At 34.0% G+C, this 20007-nt stretch overlaps 4 protein-coding genes across 4 annotated transcripts; 1 reads left to right on the forward strand and 3 right to left on the reverse strand.

The window, feature by feature from the left end:
- Positions 1-2674: 2674 nt before the first annotated feature.
- LOC133700480 (subtilisin-like protease SBT2.5) lies at positions 2675-3771 on the reverse strand. The gene is made up of 3 exons (XM_062124019.1): positions 3498-3771; positions 3241-3388; positions 2675-3138 (listed from the first exon to the last, which is right to left on the reverse strand). The coding sequence occupies exons 1-3, from the start codon at positions 3572-3574 to the stop codon at positions 3073-3075; spliced, it is 291 nt and encodes a 96-aa protein (XP_061980003.1). The 5' UTR covers positions 3575-3771; the 3' UTR covers positions 2675-3072.
- Positions 3772-8235: 4464 nt separating this feature from the next.
- LOC133701971 (probable inactive receptor kinase At3g08680) lies at positions 8236-9927 on the reverse strand. Its single transcript, XM_062126162.1, has 2 exons — positions 9446-9927; positions 8236-8804 (listed from the first exon to the last, which is right to left on the reverse strand). Exons 1-2 carry the CDS (start codon positions 9882-9884, stop codon positions 8236-8238), a joined length of 1008 nt encoding a protein of 335 aa, XP_061982146.1. The 5' UTR covers positions 9885-9927.
- A 3125-nt stretch (positions 9928-13052) lies between these two features.
- LOC133700991 (uncharacterized) lies at positions 13053-14464 on the forward strand. Its single transcript, XM_062124739.1, has one exon. It carries the CDS (start codon positions 13311-13313, stop codon positions 14229-14231), a length of 921 nt encoding a protein of 306 aa, XP_061980723.1. The 5' UTR covers positions 13053-13310; the 3' UTR covers positions 14232-14464.
- A 284-nt stretch (positions 14465-14748) lies between these two features.
- LOC133700990 (probable polygalacturonase) lies at positions 14749-19291 on the reverse strand. Its single transcript, XM_062124738.1, has 5 exons — positions 18501-19291; positions 16994-17114; positions 16367-16541; positions 15691-15761; positions 14749-15456 (listed from the first exon to the last, which is right to left on the reverse strand). The coding sequence occupies exons 1-5, from the start codon at positions 18834-18836 to the stop codon at positions 14816-14818; spliced, it is 1344 nt and encodes a 447-aa protein (XP_061980722.1). The 5' UTR covers positions 18837-19291; the 3' UTR covers positions 14749-14815.
- Between the last annotated feature and the right edge of the window lie 716 nt (positions 19292-20007).

Below are 20007 nucleotides of genomic sequence, written 5' to 3' on the forward strand. Positions count from 1 at the left end.
AAACACAATGTATGTCTTGCAAATCTTGTGTGTGCAAGAAATAAAAGGTGTGCTATACGTTAAATTGTCAAATAATTATTTATAAAATAACAGGGGTGAGAAAAAAACTAAAAAACTGATTAAATTAAAAAAATAAAAAAATTAACCGAAAAAATCAAACTGTAAAAAAAATTCAATTAAATTGATTATAATTTTTAAAAAACCGACCAGTTTGGTTCGGTTTTATAAGCTTGAAATTGAAAAAATCAACCCGAACCCAAACAAAAAAAAACCGAGCCAAACTAAAAAAACAAAAAAAAACCTCTTTTTTTCCTAAAATAACCGAAACCGGTCGGTTTGAATCGGTTTCGGTTCAGTTTTGGTTTATTTTAAAAAAACTAGTTTGATTATTTTTCTTATATAAAAACCGAATAGAACCCAAAATAATCATTCTTATAAAATAGTATATAAAGGTGTGTGACATGTAGCTTTATTTGTTGAGAAGGAGAGAGAGAGAAAAAAAGTTGGTAGCTAGTCGAGCAACCCGCGAGGTAGGGTATCCCAAAAATAAGGCAACCACGTTGGTTGCCCTTACTTTGGCGACCTCGTCAGTCAGTCCTCTAGAGCAACTATAAGTTTGGTTGCTTAGGCTGGTCTAAGCGACTAGTGGGGCTTAAATATTTTTTTTAAAAAAATTTGGCTTATTAGAGAATCCTTTTTCTATATAATATTAACAAAAAAAAAATTAAAAAATGAGGGGATTTTATTGAATCTCTTTTTTACAAAGCATTATTAATTAGAATAATGTTTTGTTTTTGTTTTTTTTTGCTTTTTTTCCGATTAATATTTTTTCTTTTTATTTTTATTCTTCAATATTAGATGTTTTTTTAAAAGGATTTTACTATACCCTTCTCACAAAACACTATTAGAATAGTGCTTTGTTTTTTTCTTCTTTTGATATATTTTTTTCAATTAATATATATTTTTTAATTTCATTCTTTAATATTGATTTAATTTTTAGGGATTTTATTTTACCCCTCTTCATAAAGTATTATTTCAGTTTTATCCTTCAATATTGAATTTGTTTTTTACAGGATTTTATTGTACACCTCCTCATAAAGCACTATTAGAATAATGCTTTGTTTTTTTTTTCCTTTGATTTTTTTTTCCAATCAATTTTTTAAAAAATTTCATTCTTCAATATTAGATTTACTTTTTAGGGAATTTTACTGTACTTCTCCTCACAAAATACTATTCATTGGAATAGTGCTTTGTTTTTTTTTTCCAATCAATTTTTTTTTTCAAATTTATCCTTCAATATTGGATTTAATATTTATTGGGTTATCCCAATCTCAGGACAAAAAATTACATGTTTGGCGAGTTAACTCGATTGACTGGGTTTTTTTTTCTTTTCTTAATTGATTTTCCCTAATTTCATCATTTAATATTAGGTTGATTGAGAATTAAATTTCATTATTAGTTTTGATTTACTTTCTATTAGACTATCTTAGCCTCATGCCTCGGGGATAGTGGTCAACGAATTAACCCAAATTGACTCATGTTATTTTTTATGTTCTTTTTTTAATTGATTTTTTTTTTCAATTTAGCATTCAACATTGAGTTTGTTGGGAATTGAGTTTCATAATTTATTTTGATTTGTTTTTCATGAGATTAACTCGGTTTCATGAAATAAGCAACAGAATAATCCATCGACAATTAAGGTGCATTTCCGATAAAATAGGTGATGAATATTCTGTCAGCAATTAAGGTTGCTGAAAGAGTTTTTGATGGAAAATGGATAGTAAAATCTAATTTTTTCTGTGTGAATATATTGTTGGCAATACCATCAAAAAAAGGAAGTTCTGAAGGAATCAACGACGAAAAAAAATTCTAGACAAGCATCTTGACGACAACATGTTTCTATCAGCACTTCTATCAGTATCGTAATTACCAACAAAATTTTTTTATGGAATATTCCTTCATATTTTTTCAATTTTCCGGTGGTAATATATGATACGGTGAATTTATAGTAGGAATTCAAAAAAACACATCAATTAAACTCCACGTACGTTTCTACTGTTATCCTTGTAATTCTACATTAAACGAATCAATTTTTAAAGGCTAGTTGGGTAGGTGCTGGGGAGGAAAGATTCCACCTTTGGAGAGCTAAAATTAATAGGTTAATGAAAAACACACATTTGCTACCGGCAGGGTGATTCAAGAACAAGATAGAATTTGAAGCCTAAATGACTGGAGGGCATTGGCCATTAACAAGTACTGGAGTCGAAAATTGAGTCCGAGTGGAGACACTCGTGCTGAAGCCAATTACCAAACATGTGATAGCAGTACCATATATACGACTGTTGTGTCAGCTGGCTTTTCATTTAACTTTGTTGAAAGTTGGAGCCATTTTCAAGTATGTTTGCCTTTTCCTTTACAGAAAAAGGGAGACGGAGAGGGAGACCCCATCCCCTAGCTACTCTACATATATATGAATATATTGAATAGTATAACCTGTCCTATCCCATCCAACGTGCATTATAGGAGCCTGTCTACCTTTTTGTCACTCACATTTGTTTGTATGTTGCAGGGAGGCAAAGATAATTTTGAGGGGCTTGCGGTAGGACAACTTGAAGTCTTCAATGCAAACACATGAATCCCCAGTAGCAGTAAAATCAAGATTAAATTGAAGTAGTTTTGAAGCACATAAAAATAAGTTTTTCCTGCATTCATTTTTATATCACTGATCTTCCAAAACTTAATACATTATATATAGATCCCAATTCTTGCAGTACTACTGCCTGGTCATCATTAATGAAGATGTCCCATCTAGCTAACGAGAAAACAGGATTCCTGAGATAACATCCTGCTATCACTTAACACATATCTCTCTGGTATTCACTAGTATTATTATATATATATATATATATATATGATTATTATCATTTTTTTAGTTTTTTGAGATCATAAGTAATCCCAGAGAAAATATCTCAACCTCCATGTACACGAATGAGTTTATAAACTCATGTGACACCAAATCTACCACAGCTCTTTCCTGGGTAGTGGATACCCTAGCTTCTGGCTTCTTAATAATCAATTAGGAAATTCTTGATTCTTCTCCACAACTCTCACCCCATTAGTAGATCTAAGCGCATTTGCCTGTTTTGAGTAGAGAAAAACAAACAAGAGCGAAAATGAGAAGCAAGTGTTTTGGACAAATACTCATTAAACAAACTACATGTTGCATAAATTAATAGTCACCTGATCTTCAGTGATTTCTACTGCAAAACCATCAACAATGATCAAAGATATTGTCTTCTTGTAGGTGCCATGCTCAAGGGTGTTTGCCAATAACTCATCATGCTTCCTGCTCAGATACATGTCGAGCTCATAAGCTCCTCTCTTTGTCCTGTGATACACCAACAAGAAAAAGTTTAATGTTAGATAAGAGATCCAAAGAATGATACAATGCATCTTATAATTAACATTTTCTAACTAATAATGTAAAAATGACTGACCGATCATTTCGAATGCGCTCATATTCAGGATCATAGTCCATGAAAACAAAATATCTCTCCCTTTCTTTACTCCCCATTTCCTCTGCTTTCTTTGATCATATGATGCCTTTCAGCGATCCATACCTGGTAGCTATTTATAAAGAGTTTCCGGCTTACTTTGGCGTCAAAAGAGAGGTTCGCCTTTTTTTCTTATTGTGACGAAAAAATATTCACCAGAGGATAAAATAACAGTAGTGATTTCTTAGTCCTTCTAGTCTTAAATATTTTTTTATCTAGCAGTAACTTTCATCTTTTTTCTTTTAAACTCGAATGATTCAACAGGATTTGAAGATCTGAATTTATAACGTGACCCTACCTGCTCTAGTGCTAGATAATGCTTAATTAACATCTTGACTAAGGAAGCACCGTCATTTGATTCGCATTTGGATCGAAGTTCCCGTCTAGGGTTAGTGGCACCAGTTCAAAAAAAAAAAAAAAAACTTGTGGAAGAGAAGTGATCAATTCATGCTACTTTAATTAACTACTCTAATAATTTAATCAATTATATATACTCTAATGAACAACTACATAGGGGCTCAATCATAAATTATATGCGCTCCGCCTCGTCAAATGGGATTTAACTCCAAAAGCCAGGTCATGAGGACGTCTTTTCTCATGAGTTTTAACTTGTTTTACTTTACAAAGGGCTTGTCTTCATCAAATTAAAAAGGTTGGATTTAATCTTGATAAACACAGTCGCGTCTGTGAACTGATATCTCTTGGTAAGTTGGTATCCATGGGAGAGATAATATATGGTGAACGCAGGAAAAGAGAAAGGGCGTGGCACATTGTGTTCCATCCGAGCTGTTGTTTCATGGAAATGGTAGCAATTTGGCTGATACTCACGACAAGTGCGACCTTTTAATTATTTGGTTGACAGACAAGAGCTACTGTTTGACAAGAGGCACTAAGGATAAATGCATACACCAAAAATTCAAAAGAAAAGGTGATATGAGACTGATACCTATAAAGAGAAGCATACGGCCATTTTATCTTCTCCTTCATTTACCAATCATTTTTTACATGGGAGCGGAGATCGATCCAGCTGTCAAGACCCGATCATCCAGTCAAATAAATATTTTCCACCACATGGGTGCCCATTATATCCAAATACATCATGCCACTGCTCCAGCCTCAAGCCTAGATAGATCATGTTTTTCTAATCAATCCTACTGTTTGTTATGAATGACACTAGGATGCCCTGCTATTTTTGAAGCTACAATGATGGCCCCCCTCTTTGAATATTGATTTTTTTTGGTCTGTGAATAGTTTGTGTGGGGAATTATCACACACGTATAGTACTGTATAAGAGTTTAAAAGAAAAGACGAGGAAAAAATAAGAAAGAAAGAAGGGTAGAGAAGATGAGGTTTCTTTAAGTTTCAGATACTATTTGATGATCATGGATGATGCATCGGGACTTCTGAGAAATTTAGGGTTAGAGTTGAAGGGAAACATTTCTACATTTAGAGGGATTATACTAATTTATAGGATCCTCAGCCCTCTTCAAACCCATCTTATTTCCTTACCGGAAAAAAAAAACAACAGGAAAAGAAAAAACAAATACCAAATCAAAAGAATTGCACCGCTCATTAACTTTCCATGATCTTTTCGATGTTCCATTGAATTTGAAAGGGCCGTGTTCCCTTTGGAGCAAATATTTACAAGGATGTGGTACGTACATCAACTTCAGTTTGTAATTGTATGCTACATACTCTTGGGATTAAAAGAAAATCCATCCTTACTGCCCTGACTATATATGAATTGCGTCAGCTTAAACACCTCCATTTTCAAGAAGTAAAAAAAAAAAAAAACACCCAACCTAGACCAAGTAATAAGCTAGCGAAGAAGTACGGATACGATATTTTAGAATTACCGAAACTAGTTTTCCAGTTTTAAATTTTGCAGTTGCTCGCCCTGTGTTGCAGGTTGGTTAATTCGTTTTTGCAAAAAAATAAATATGTAAGTTTTTTTTCCCCTCAAGGAAAGCTACAGTGATCCCTACGAGTAGGTACAGATTCCATGTAAAGTCTGCAACGATATGTGGTGGGCCACCACCATCTGAACCTCCATGTGTCAAAGAGATATGGCTGGAAGGTAGGGGACGACCGCTGGAGACACAGAGGATGCTGGGTATGAAGAAGTGTGGGAGTACGTGTGCAGTTTTGGTTGGTAAATAAAATAAAGGCACTGAGGGAAGAGGAGACAGTTCTGTACGCTCGTGTGTTTGGTATTTGACAGCTGTCAGTCGCATGGGGTCCGCTGACTTTAATGAGGCTCTGGTCAGTGGAAGAATCCACACGAGAAAAGCTGCAGCGCAGAGACCTAGCAACACTGAACCAATGGGAGTGTGATTCTCTGCCTGCTACTCCTGCTATTCTACTTTCAACTTGCCAGCTCTCAGGGCCCGCAATGCTGTCAATGTCAGGTGTTCAGAATGTTAGAAAAGATTAAAAGATGAAATATTAAGGATTTTTTAAGGGTCACAATAATAATCAAATCAAGTCTTAAATTAAATTAAATATAATTATAAAAAACTAAATAATTGATATTTGTGGTCTAAAATAAAATGGAAGGGGATGAAAAAAAAGAATATAATAGTGTTAAATTGTAAAAAGGAGGGAAGGGAACAGAAATAAAAGAAAATCCCCCACCCTCCAAAAAAAAAAAAAGTTGAAACTTAACTCAAAAATTAAAATTTAACCTCCATTAAAAATTCTCCCAAACATAAGTAAAGGTGTGACAAATTACAAGGATAAGTTTTCACCCCTTAATCTCCTACCAAGCATGTAAAAAAATTAAAATACCAATGTTTCCACTACAAACTTTATACACCCGATATTAATTAATTATATATATATATATATATATATATATATAGTTTTTCAAAAATTTCAATATGAGTCTTAGTCGACGTTGAAGGAAAATGATAAATAGCAAGAACAAATTGAAAAGATTGAGTCATTAATTGGATCACATAATCTTAACATGGGATTCAATGATAGATTTATGTAAATCTTAATGGTCAAGATCACTCATAGTTGACTTATTTTTCATCTTTTAAAGAGATTTGTGATCAGATACCATCTCGTACATGGAAATTTGGAAAAATAAATAAATAGGAGAAAAACAAGAAAAAAATGAAAGAAAAAGAAATAAGGAAATTAAGGGCATTCCTTTAATTCAGTATCTATATATTTAACGACTACGTACGGATGACATGGCAACTTTTTTCAATATTTGAACAATATTTTAATTAGACTAAAAGTTTAGACAAATGAGAATTCCAACTAGTAGAGAGACAAAATAATGTCTAAGCAAACTATGCACATTTTGTCATCTTTAACAGTTGATGATCATGATCGATCTGATTTAGAGTAGAGAGCTATTGAATGTACCGACCAGAGAGCAAGTTGATTATTTTTTATTAAGGATTTTGTCTTCTCGAGCTAATTACCTTTTCAATATATATATATATATATATATATATATATATATATATATATATATATATTGTGTTGTGTTGTGTTGTGTTGTATTGTACTCTCGTATTAATTTGACGTATTCCTTTGTCTTTGGTTTTGTTTCAGGCAAATTCCTTTTTTATTATATTATGTCTCATCTTCTCTCCAACAGAAAATGTTTGTTATTTTAGCTTAGACAGTGATTTTTTTATTTCTTTTTTTTTTGTAATTTTATTATGAGCATGTGTATATGTAAAACACAATTTTATTTTATTTTATTTTCAAGTAGACATATATAAAGATTATAAAAATATACTTCAGAAATTAGAATCACAAGTAAACTGCATTAAAAACATAACCTTGTCACTTGTTGTAGTAAGAACAATGCCTAAAATAAGGAAACAAATTTGTGAGTACTGATTAAAATCTACAAATAATATTTAGTCAATCTTTTTCTTATATATATAATATCGATTTTAGAAACAATAGAGAGTATCTTTAATCATAATAGCCGGCAAAGTCTTAGCAATAACAGAAAGTGATGCATGAAAACAACATGAAGTTAGGGTTTTTGTTTCATATTACGTTAAAAAATCATCACAATTTAATAATTTAAATTATTAAATAAAATTTTAAGTATAATTTATATTATTTTCTAAATCAATAAAAATATCTCTTTATCTAGGAGTGATTATTTTTTATTCAGTTCATTTTTTTTTAAAAAATAACCAAACCAAAATTAAAAAAAAATAACCGAAATTGGGTCAAACCAACTGGTTTCGGTTCGGTTCGGTTCTTCAGGGTAAAAAGTGGTTCAAACTTATTTGACTTGGTTTTCTCGGTTATGGCTCAGTTTTTATAGTTTAGCTCGGTTTTTCTTCTGGTTTTTTCTGTTTCGGTTTGGTTTGGTTTTTAATATTTTTTATTTATAAAACCGAAACCGAACCGAACTGGCTGATTTTTTTTAAATTTTAATCGATCTTTTTCGGTTTAATTTTTTTAATTTTTTTAATTTTCTCAATTTAATTAGTTTTTTTATTTTTTTACTTGGCCCTTCCTCTAACACTGGATGTCATAATAATCAACAAGTCTGCTTGCAATAATCCAACCTCATAGACACGCGTGTAAATTTATTTGTTCTATTTTTATAATAACAACAACAACAACAATAATAATAATAATAATAAAACATTTGTTTCCTTTAAAACATTACACGTAAAGCAAGCAATTATTCGATCTATTTAATCAAAAGTACATCTCCAAGACGCCTCAAGGTCTGTTCTATTGGAGGCCTAGCTTCCGGCACCTTGTCTGCACATTTCAATGCAATATCCAAAACAAGCAGAGCTTGCTTCCTTTCTTTGCCCTCCACAATAAATTCAAAAAACTCGATATCACCTTTCTTTATCTCTTCCATTCTTTCCATTACGCCATTCCTGAAATCTCTAACTCTTGGCCCTCCTAGCATGTCCAGCAATAATATACCAAAGTTGAGAATATCACTTTTCTGACTCAATTTGTTGGTGTAAGGACTTTCAGGCGAGGGGGGCGGCTTTCTTTGCCAAGTATCGGAAACTTCCTCCAGTTCTCCAGCCAGTTGAGTGAGGCCGTAATCGGACAAGCGGGCGGTGAAGTTAACAGTTATCATGACATTGGAGGATTTTATGTTCCCGTGCACGTTCATCAGCATGTTCTTTTCATACGGAGGGTATTGTGTGTGAATAAATGTAATTGCTTGTGCAATGTCAAGAGCTATTCTTAGCCTTTGATTCCAATCCAAGGCAGTGTGACCGCATTCCCTTCCACCTCAATTAGTCAACAAATAGGGCATAAAAACAGATTCAGTTCACAGATATTTCTCTCTTCAAAGCATCAAGTCCAATTTTTTCAGAAGGAATTTTTATCCTAGGCAATTCAAAAATAGCCTGAGTCTTTTGAAGTTTGAACCGAAGTAATTATCTCTTTCGAATAAACAAAATTTTATATAAAATCTCAGAATTATACATGAACTAATGTGGCAAGTGCTGTATACATGATCGCTACTCTTCGTATGAGTGCATGGGACAATATCATTTTGCATCAAATTAAATGCTATCTTCTAGCAGTAAAACTTTTCTGCATGATTTTTTTTTTCTTTTGTATAGTCTTAATTATCGTATTTCATAATGTTCTGTTGATGTTGTTTTAAAAAAATCCCATTTCTATCAATTAAGATAAATGAAGATTATTCTAAAGAAAAGAAAAGAAAAGAAAAGGAAAATTAATTCCCATGAAATTTATCACTATCATGATGTGGCTTAATTTTCTCTTATAATCACCCTGGCATGATCACTTTAGGCATCAAGCAATCATTACTCATTGAAAAAACAATTTCAAAAGAAAAGGGAATAAATATATGTATAAAGTATTGAGCTATATATATATTGTAAAGGTGTTTGTAAACTCACCAGCGAGCAAGTCAGCAAGGCTTCCCATGGGGAAATAATCACAGACAACAAACTTGATCCTCTTTGTGTATAGGTAAGCAATGACAGGGACAAGATATTCACACCTCTTGCTCACCTGAACTAACCTCTCGATTCTCTTACCAAACTCACGCCTCCTAACACGCAATGCCCTAAACCTCTTCAGTGCATAAACTTTGCCTCGTAATAAAACCACCTTTTCAGTCATCCCCAAAGGGCTCTCTCCCATGACACCAACAGAAGCCCTTAAGGTCTCCCTTAAGCTCAGGCAGGACACACTTTCTCCACAAAAAAACAAAGGCCGATCATCCATGAACCCTACTAGGCAATCTTCAGAATCTAGCATCGACGTCCCTGATTTGCTTTCATTATCTCCGTGTTTAGGGCTCCTTTTGGGCTTGGTAAAGGCTCTCGATAACATTCTTTTGAGACTTCGAGGGGTTTGTGAAGAAAATGTGTGGTTTTCTTTGGTTCAAGCTGGTTTCTCTTCCGACTAGTTTGACAATATTGGTTATTTTTATAGAAAATATCGAGTCTAGGGTGCTGGCACTTTGTTTTCTTTTTATGGTCCAAAAATTGAATCTTGAAAATTCTCCAATCAATAAGTTTTGATTCGTTAAACCGGCTTTGGGGAGAACATTATATAATCTTGTCACTAATATTTTGATTGGCTCTGATGGCTTTGGGGACGTCTTTATAATTTGTTCGGTGTGGACTTGTATCGAGTGCAGCTAGATCCATGGAGTCTTTTCCTATCACTGAATTCATCACGGCTGGAAATTAAAAAAGTCTTTGCACTACCGTCCGATCTGAGAGTGGAAGGGCCAAAGAGCAGCTAGGATTCGAGGAGGATCGGATCAGCTGGGTGTTTCTGAGAAGCTTGACATGTAAGAGAACCACGGGCAAAACAGGACATGCTCAGATCCCAGTAATTGGGCTTTCCAAAACTTTTTTAGAAGGCCCAAGCCTGGTCGTACACTTTTTTTATTTGGAAAATGAACCAAATTTCCTTCTTTTTTTTTTTACCTAGTTTGCCCAGTTAATCAATTAGGATTTACGGCCCAGCTAAATTTTAGGATTTTTTAAAAAAATAATTAGAATGATGATTAGAATGATTCTCCCTCTTAAAAAAATAATTTTTTTGATAGCATGCATCATTTTAATTATCTCTAATCACTTGTCCAGCAATTATTATTTAGGTCCTGTTTGTTTGCTGAAAAGTAGTTTTTTATAGAAAATAAATTCCGGAAAAGTGAATTATTTTCTGATATTTGGTAATGTAATGGAAAATAATTTGAAAAACACTTTCCAGTATTTTTTTATGGTATAGAAAATAAGTAAAAAAAATAACTTATTAACTTTTTATTTTTTCTAAAGTTTATAAAAATAATGAGGAACAAATCTTATAAGTTAAAAAAGTTAAAAAGTTGAATGAGAATGAAATTGAAAAAAAATATAATTTCATAAATTATCTCAAATAAAATAAATAATAATCAAAATAATAGAGATCAATTCTAAAAAAAAATTAGAAAAATGAAGAAATTAAAATAATAATAATTAACATTTCATAAATTATTTCAAATAAAATAAGTAACAATCCAAAGAATGAGGACCAAATTTGATAGATAAAAAATTTCAATAAAAAAATGATAAGGAAAAAGCAAATAACAATTATAAAAATGAGGATCAAAGTTAATGTAAAAAATAAATTTTAAGAGATTAAATTGAAAAATAAATATTCAAAACAAATATATAAAACAATCAAAAGTTTGATGACCAAATTTGATATAATCAGCAAATAATATAATGTTTCTAAATTTTTCACAGCTTGTAGATAGTGTTTTCCACCTAAATTTTTCAGAAAACACTTTCCTGAAAACAAAGTCAAGTTTTCTTTGACTATAAAGTATTTTTCTTTGATCAACTTTTTTAATAACAAATAAACACATGAAAATTTAAAAAGTGATTTTCTAAAAATCACTTTTTAGAAAACAAACACAGCCATATTAACTCGTTTGATAGCATGCATCAACATCATTCACTTATTGACTCTAGAATTTAAAATTTAAAAAATGACTTGAGAATTTGATCAAGCAATTAGAGACTTTTTAAAATTTAAATTCTAGAATCAATAACTGAATGAATTTTTTTAAATTATTTTTAAACGCGTAGGTTAACAAGGAAGCATACTCTTAAGATCGTTGGAGAAAAGGAAATTGATTTTAATTAATATATAAATTGATCTGAAAACAAGGGGCACATGTTATCTATTTAAACGAAACTAGGATCTTGACCATGAAGTATGAACAATATAATTATATGACAGATAGTTTCCAACTTTACACGCAACCCATTATGCCAGGTGGGCTTTGTTGAAAAGAGACCACCTTAACGCGTTCCTTTTTAATTCCGGAATGACGTCAGTTTGCACGCCTTTATAAGCCCCACGTTCTGCTTGGACCTTGCTGGATGATGATGATCCTATTTCTCCTTTTCAGGTACAGTGCTAGTTTGATTTTACACCTTTTAAAAATGTTTTTTTTTAATTAATTTAATTTTTTAATTATTTTAATATACTAATATAAAAAATTAAAATTAAAAATATATTATTTTAATTTATTTAAAAAATAATTTTTTAAAAAGCATAAATACTTTAAAAAACATTCAATACCATAATACCAAACTAGCTCACAATTTTACACATTCAAGAGTTATTCAAAGTTGGAGCTGCCGATTATAAGCATGATTTTATTTTTTAAATATGATAGTGTTGTAAAGAATTTAGAAAAATAATACAAGTTAAAAAATATTTAAAAAATAGCATAGCTTGAGTATAATCGTGTTTTTCAATATTATTTTTATACATGATCGTTATTCTTAATAAGCGTGATTTAGTTATATTTCAAAATATATTAATAATCGTGAAAGAGAGAGAAGATGAAATGATGTGATAGAAAAAAAATTAGTAAGAAAAAGAAAGAACGAATTATTATGAACACATCAAAACTTTGTTTATATACACACGATATTGTTTAAAAGTTCTCGACAAAATAATTTTAACTACACAATACACATTGAAATATCACCAAACAAAAATATAAATAACCATAAATTAATCTCGAACAAAACCCCTAATCAATTATAACTTTGTTTATTAATGTTTGAAAATTTAATTACAATTATCTCATTGAGATATTTGTAATCATAACGAGTGTGTCAGAAATAAAGCATTGATACCCTCCTAGTAACGTATTCTTTTTTATCTCTCATATGAATTAATTATATCAATTTTTTTCTAGTCATCAAATTTTGAATCTCATTTCTTAACCATTAAATTTTTATAAAGTTCTAGTTTGATTTTTGTCATTTTAATTAATTTGAATAAAGCATGAATTTTAAAACAACCAATACTATGATATTTTGCTAATACTTTTTTAAAACTACGTAGGATGGTAAAAATACGTTGCCCACTGGTTGTATGGTAACGGTAGATATACGGGACAGCACCTCTCACAATCAATGGCATGAATGTAATTAAACGACCCTGGATGAGAGCACACCCTCTGGTCAACGCACAACAAAATTTCTCGTACACGCAAACTGTATCCCAATCATTCAACTCTTACCATTCTCAACAAAATAAAGAAGTAATACTCTTCTTCCCTTAGCACCAGCCCCTTGATCAATTCAACACACAAATCCGATCGACAAGCGAATCTTTTCTTTCTCCATTCCCACTGGTCGGCATACCGTCTTGCCCGCTGCCCGCCTTTTCCCCTCCTTTCCCACTAGCCCCCCCCTCTCTATATAAACCTCCACACATTGACCATAACCTTTTAATCTCAAAATGTTCGTCAAACTCACCGTCACCGTTCTTTTCTTTCTATACGCCGTCGCTTATTCTCGTACTTCGTCAGATCTACCAGATGGGGACTTCACTCTACCCGAATTACCAAGATCCGATCCGAAAGCCACGCCTGTTCTCTTCCTCCCAAGCCAGAAACCCGAAACTAATGAGCCCGCAACTGAAATAAAGTATCCAGCTGATGTAGAAATCGAGGAGCAAAAGGAACCAGGATTGTCATCAACGGAGGTGAAGACGGAATCGATTGAGACAGCGGTGCCGCTAACAGTCGTGACTTTCCGTCCAACAAACCTTCACTTCTTGCCTCGACGCCCGTTACTCCCGGTACGCCATCGTCACGGATGCCATCACGGCCACAATATGATGAAGCCGCGTTTCTACGGTAATGATATGGTCGTATCCGGTGAGAAGGATGATGGTTTTGAACTTGGTGATCATCAGGCGACACGTGGCGTTGGTAGGCAGATTCCTGCTAGGTGGACCAGGTTTCACCATGGGGGTCAGAGGTTTTCTTTCTATGATGACGTGGCAAATGGAGAGGAGAGGGAGTGGGGCCACAAGATGCATCAGGAGCACCACCACGAGCACGATCAGGAGCACGAGCACGATCACGATCACGAGCACGAGCACGAGCACGATCACGATCACGATCACGAGCACGAGCACGAGCACGATCACGATCACGATCACGAGCACGATGACGACGAGCACGAGCACCGGCACGATCACGGGCACGGGCACGGGCACGGGCACGAGGAGCAGGAGCACGGGCACGAGGAGCATGAGGGGCACGGGCATAGGCATGAGCATGATCATGGGCATGGGCATGGGCATGGGCATGAGCATGAGCATGAATGGGGATTGTTCAAGGGGATTCGCAAGTTTTTGACGCATAATTTTTGAGGAGATTTGGAAGGTATTAATGTTATTATAAATATATTATGGGGGTGTTTAAATATGTGTTTAGTTTTGTGTTGTGGTTAAGTAATGTAAATAACATCGGCATCCTATGAGATGTATCGTAGAATACATGTTCTAGTTTTAGTAGGAACTTTTAAATAATGCTGCTGCTGCTGCTGCTGCTGCGGTGATGTTGCAGCAATAGATATATGAATTTTACTATATTTTGTGCTCTACCCACCGCATATTTTTTTAGCCTCTAATTGATCATAGCGCCAACGTTGAGAGAGATGTTCTTGTGCAGAAATTATGTGTGCCTGTAAACCTTTTGATAGCTTTCAGCATTTTACGGGTTTCGTGTGCTGGAACTGATAAATACCGAAACTTGATAGAAGATGATGTATGTATAGCATGAGGAGAATATCTTAGCCATAGATGAAGCCTCAGGACCCATTAAGATAAAGAGAGAGTGGTGTTTTAGAAATACCCTGTAAGCAATATCAAACTAGAAATAAAGGCATTTTGAAAACAACTTTGTGAGTTTTATTGCATCACATTAAGAAAAATGAAAGAAATACACGAGGATCTCAAAAGTGATCGGAACAGGAACCAGTTTGATGAGGGCTGGTCAGTTCAGAACAAGGCCATGGGCTCACCAGGAGGGCAGATCCGCTTACATCGGAGCATTTCCAAGGAGAGGATCGGGGCCCTGGAACAACATGAAGGTTGATGTTAGAGAGACAAATCCCCGTGAAAGGGGAGTTCTTCAAGCCTTGTATTGAACCTGGCTGCTGAACCTTCTCACCCCATATGCTTTTAAGGGTGATGCCATAAACAACTGGTAGAGCATTAGGGTTGAAACTTTCATCTGGGTGGTCACCAACATCTCCTGCTATCTTTATACCCTTTCGAACATTTTCCATGTACACATCAGTGACTGTGATGTTTTTAATGAACCCTCCCCTTCCAATGTTTGTTTTGATATGTATGCCAACTCCCATATTGTAGAGGTTTATGTTTTCCACCAGAACATTCTTCACTCCGCCTGAGGTTTCACTTCCCACTGCTATTCCAGAGAATGGGGATGATCCTGTTATCCTCCGGATAGTGATGTCGGAGCTTGGGCGACCATAAGCAATTCCGTATTCATCCCATCCGCTTTTTACAGCTACAAGATCATCTCCAGTGGAAATGTATGAATCTTCTATGCAGACGTTAGAGCTTGAATCTGCGTTGAATTATTGATGAATTATAAGAATAAAGTTCAAGAGATACGCTCATCATTCCATTCCTTGCACTAACCAATTTGTGTAACTTGTAGCTCAATATTAAAACAGGTACATGTACATATCTCCCCGAAGCAAAAGTGATGGTAAACTAGGATGCTACGTGCGTAAGACATCAACCAGCAGCATGACAAATTACATAGCAATAATAATAATTAATAGGTCGTAGAATGTACCTGGATCAATTCCATCGGTATTGGGAGAATCCAGGGGAGCCAAGATGGTAACATATCGAATAACAACGTTACTGCAAAGAACAAAGAAATATCATATAAATTAACTTGTGAACCCCAAAAAATCAGCTGCATCAGGTTAACAGCAGTCGGTACTAAAATTATCTATTCAATTCATCATTCAAGTTTATAATTGACAAAATGACATGTATGTGAGTGCTCCCGCCAATTTCTTCTCTACAACAACATACTGATTCCCAACCACCTAAACAGTTGCTCGTCGCGAGCTCTAGAGAAACTTGGATACCACAGAAAAGAAGAAAATCTGCTTCGGTAATAATCAAATTGAATATGGACTTAAAAGCCAAAAACCAAAAGTTTTACATCAAATACATGGATAGAGCTTCAGCTACTGAAGATGATTAGTAGGACCATCTGGATATCCACAAGACTTGTAAAAGTAATTATTAACTGTCCAGGATGATCAAAGATTCAGAATGTCATGTGCATCAGTTGTACATGATTGTATCTTGTCTTTAAAATTTTAAGATATACTTTGGAACTGATTAAAGAGTTAAAGATGATGTCAATCTACAATGAGGGCATTGCCAGCACAGTCAACTCCTTCAACATTAAAGAGAAAGAACTATAAATGTAAAAACCTATCTTCGATTATTACCGTGAATAAACAGGGTGAATGTTCCAAAAGGGAGAATTGCGGAAAATCACGTTGGAAATGATTATGCCTCTTGAATTTACAAATTCAACGAGATTAGGTCTTGTAAAAAGAAGAGTTCTCTGCCTCCACATGTTCCACCAGACATCTCCTTGGCCATCAATTGTCCCATTCTCACCTAAAAAACAGCAGCTTTTTGAGCATCACACGTATAATACAAAACACAATGTCATCAGGTATTAAGACAGGAAAATCTAAGTAAGCCCCGTGTATTATTCTCATCTCAAAACCAAGCGAATTAAGGTCATCATGCTGATTACATACATATAAGTTTCCAATTGTAAAGAAGAGAGCAGCACCAAAAACAATTGAAGCTGATATGCCAACCAGATCCCTCAAAGTGTAATACATCTTCTTCTTAAGCTTTTCAACTTCAAACTTAAAACAAGATCGCAATATATCCATGAATTTGAAACAACAATAGAATACCTAGATTATTTAAACCTCACTGGAGCAATTTAAACTAAAACTGAACGTAAATATCTCACCGAAAATCCATGAATCAAAATGCAATCTACGATGCTTAAATTACAAAGGAGGCATCTACTAGACGCTACGGTTGAAACCAACCTGTGATGATGACATCTTGAAGTCCATCTCCATGAATAAAGCTCATATACCTTCCGCCAAGGCGCTCTCTCCCTCTTCCATAAGATGGCAGAGGAGCAATTAAGGGCCAGTTCCCAGTATCCTGAAGCAACAGGCAAGATAAAAAAAAGGACCAGATTCCCATCCCAAATCCCATAAACACAAGCTATCGAATATTATAATCATTTTTATTTTATTTTTAATCAGAACCACTATGGTTACAAACCAAAAGGAAAAGACTAGCAGCAGTCAAGTTTTCTCCCATAAGTTCATAAGGAATGCATTCATGTTCTACAGTTCATTATAACTTTCTAGTATAAGAATTGAGTTCCATTTATATGATTAGTTCCCGTGCATCAAACAAATACACTACTAAAAAGCCATTACTAAATATCTGGGATCGGACAGCATAGAGCCACCATTGCTGTCGGCAGGAAAAAATGTGATGCAGTCATAGCTTATGGCGGTTAATGACCTTCGACACTTATCAATTCTTTGCAATCCTTTATCTTTTTTTTAAAAAAAAAAAAGGAAAAAACGTCACCTTGTTGTTAACTATAAATTAATGGACACATCACTTTGGATAAGTTGTGACATTATTTACCAAGATGAAACCTCGAGGGTGACTTTATTGTTTGCTACAAACAGTGTCACTATCATATTTAACAATTAACTCCATCCACAACTATTCTATGGTTATGGAGCTAACAACATCTAAGCATAGAAAAAGCCATGACATGACTTGCCAGCTATTTGGCTGCCCCCAACGATTCCATCCATCGTAGTTGTTTAACACATATAAATGTAAGCACATGCAGCCCATACACAAAACTAGACCCACCATTTTCTTTTCTCTATCCACAGCTGGACGCGCAACAGCTTATGCTAATCCCTTCACTTTGCTCTTCAAAATCTAATTGCTCATTCAGCCCCCGCCCCCGTACTCAAGTAATAACGACGATCATGATGATAATAATAGTAATAAAGCCACCATTAATCGACAGCTTAATCATGTAGTAATTAGTTCATGAGAAATAATTGTGGCACGAATTTCGTGCAACGAATTCATGACTACCCTTTGATCTGGATGGTCCCGCTAGATCAATGGTGGCCATGAATTCGTGTCACAATCATGGCATGCACGATTCTTACTCCCATATCTAATTGACCAATACTAATTAATAATCGCATCCCTTCAATAATCACTCAATGTATGTTAACGACATTCATATATTGTGAGTGGTCACACAAAGTAAGACACACATGAACCTGATCCATGTGAATTAAACTAATGACATTAAACCAGAGTCAAATTGAAAATGATAGTAATTTTTTTTTATTTGGCAAAAACATGATATCTACCATCAAACATCAATTGCATGAAAGAAAAGACTCCTAGAGTAACTATGCTTAATTAGCATCAATTATGAGAAACAGGTAAAGACCAATTAAACAAGACTTAAACGCGATCTAATCAAAGATGAGTTACCTGGGTTGCTTTAATAACAGCACCTCTAGCCAAGTAAAGAGTCATATGGCTAGTAAGATTAAAGCTTTCTGTTAAATACACCCCGGGAGGAATATAAAGCAAGGTGCCGCCTCTTCTTCTCAAATGCTGAATCCTATAAACTGCCTCTCTAAATGCCTTTGTATTGAGTGTCTTGCCATCACCGACACCACCAAAATCAGCTATGGATATCTTGTCATTCCGGAGCCTCATCGGTACTATTCCCGAGCAGGTTACCACTTCCCCAACTGTAATACAACTTAAAAAAGATACCGAAATGGTAAAAACAAGAAGAAAAGAAACCAAGAAGCTTGGCATTTTCGTGAAGTTTAGTGAGAACGCAAAGAGAGAGTACAAAGGGAAAGATACAAAGATGGGTTTTTAGGGATTTTCGTTTACTGGGTTTGGTTGACAGATCTGGAAATGAAACAAAGAGAAAGGAACAGAGAAGGAATGTTAATGGAGATTAAAGAAATAGAGGGGGGGCACTGTAAAGTAAAGTACTTAGTAGAGCACGAGAGAGAGGGTGCTATTTAATGAGGAAAAAGTGGCATGAAAGGAGGAGTTTGTCTAGGAGTGATTGTCTTCTTCTTCAACAGGAAAATGGAGAGAGAGTCGGGGTGGAGGAGAGGCAGCAGGTGGGTTAATAAAGGAGACGCATCGCTGGACATGGCGAGCCGTTTAGGAAGAGACAGGATTCGTAACATTTATTATTCTATTTAGTATTTACCGTTATTTATGGAATATCTAAGACTATGGACATTATTTTGTGTTCTTGTCTATTGTTATACACTCTTATTTTCTGAATTTAATTTGCCCTTCCAGCGAGTCTCTCTGGAAATCAGCCAGACTAGCAAAAAAAAAAAAAAAAAAAGATATTGGATAGTTCATCTTACTTAGCCGCGTCCCAACCCAGGCATGCCTCACTTGGTTCCAGTGGTTCGAGACCTGGGCGTAGTTCTTTTCCTTCTTTATTTCTCTACCTTTTCCAATATTAATATAGTTTTCCTTTCTTATATATTTTTATTATAAAATGTTATTTATCATTCAATCAGATTAGAATTGAATAAAAATTAAATAATTAAGAGTATGTTTATTATTATAGTAGCGGTTACTTTTCAAAATATTTTTCGTTTGGAAATATCGAAATAATTTTTTAAAAATATTATTTATTTTACATCAACACATCAAAATAATCTAAAATCACAAAAAATAATAATTTGAAGCAAATAAAAAATTAAAATTTTTTATTTTTTTTCAAAAAGATTTTTGAAAAGCAAAAACAAACCAACTCTAAAGTAAATTATAAACTTTTCCTAATATATGCAATAAAAAATGAGTTAATCAAGGTAGAATAAATACTATTGTATATAAAGTTACATTAAAAATAAAAATAACTAATAAATAAACAACCTACTGAATGAATAACGTTTTTCAAAATTCAAATAATAAAATTAAACTAATTAGGAAAATAGTAATTTCTTCTTAA

The sequence above is a fragment of the Populus nigra genome, chromosome 8 (genome assembly GCF_951802175.1).
Source record: "Populus nigra chromosome 8, ddPopNigr1.1, whole genome shotgun sequence".
NCBI classification, from domain to species: domain Eukaryota; kingdom Viridiplantae; phylum Streptophyta; class Magnoliopsida; order Malpighiales; family Salicaceae; genus Populus; species Populus nigra.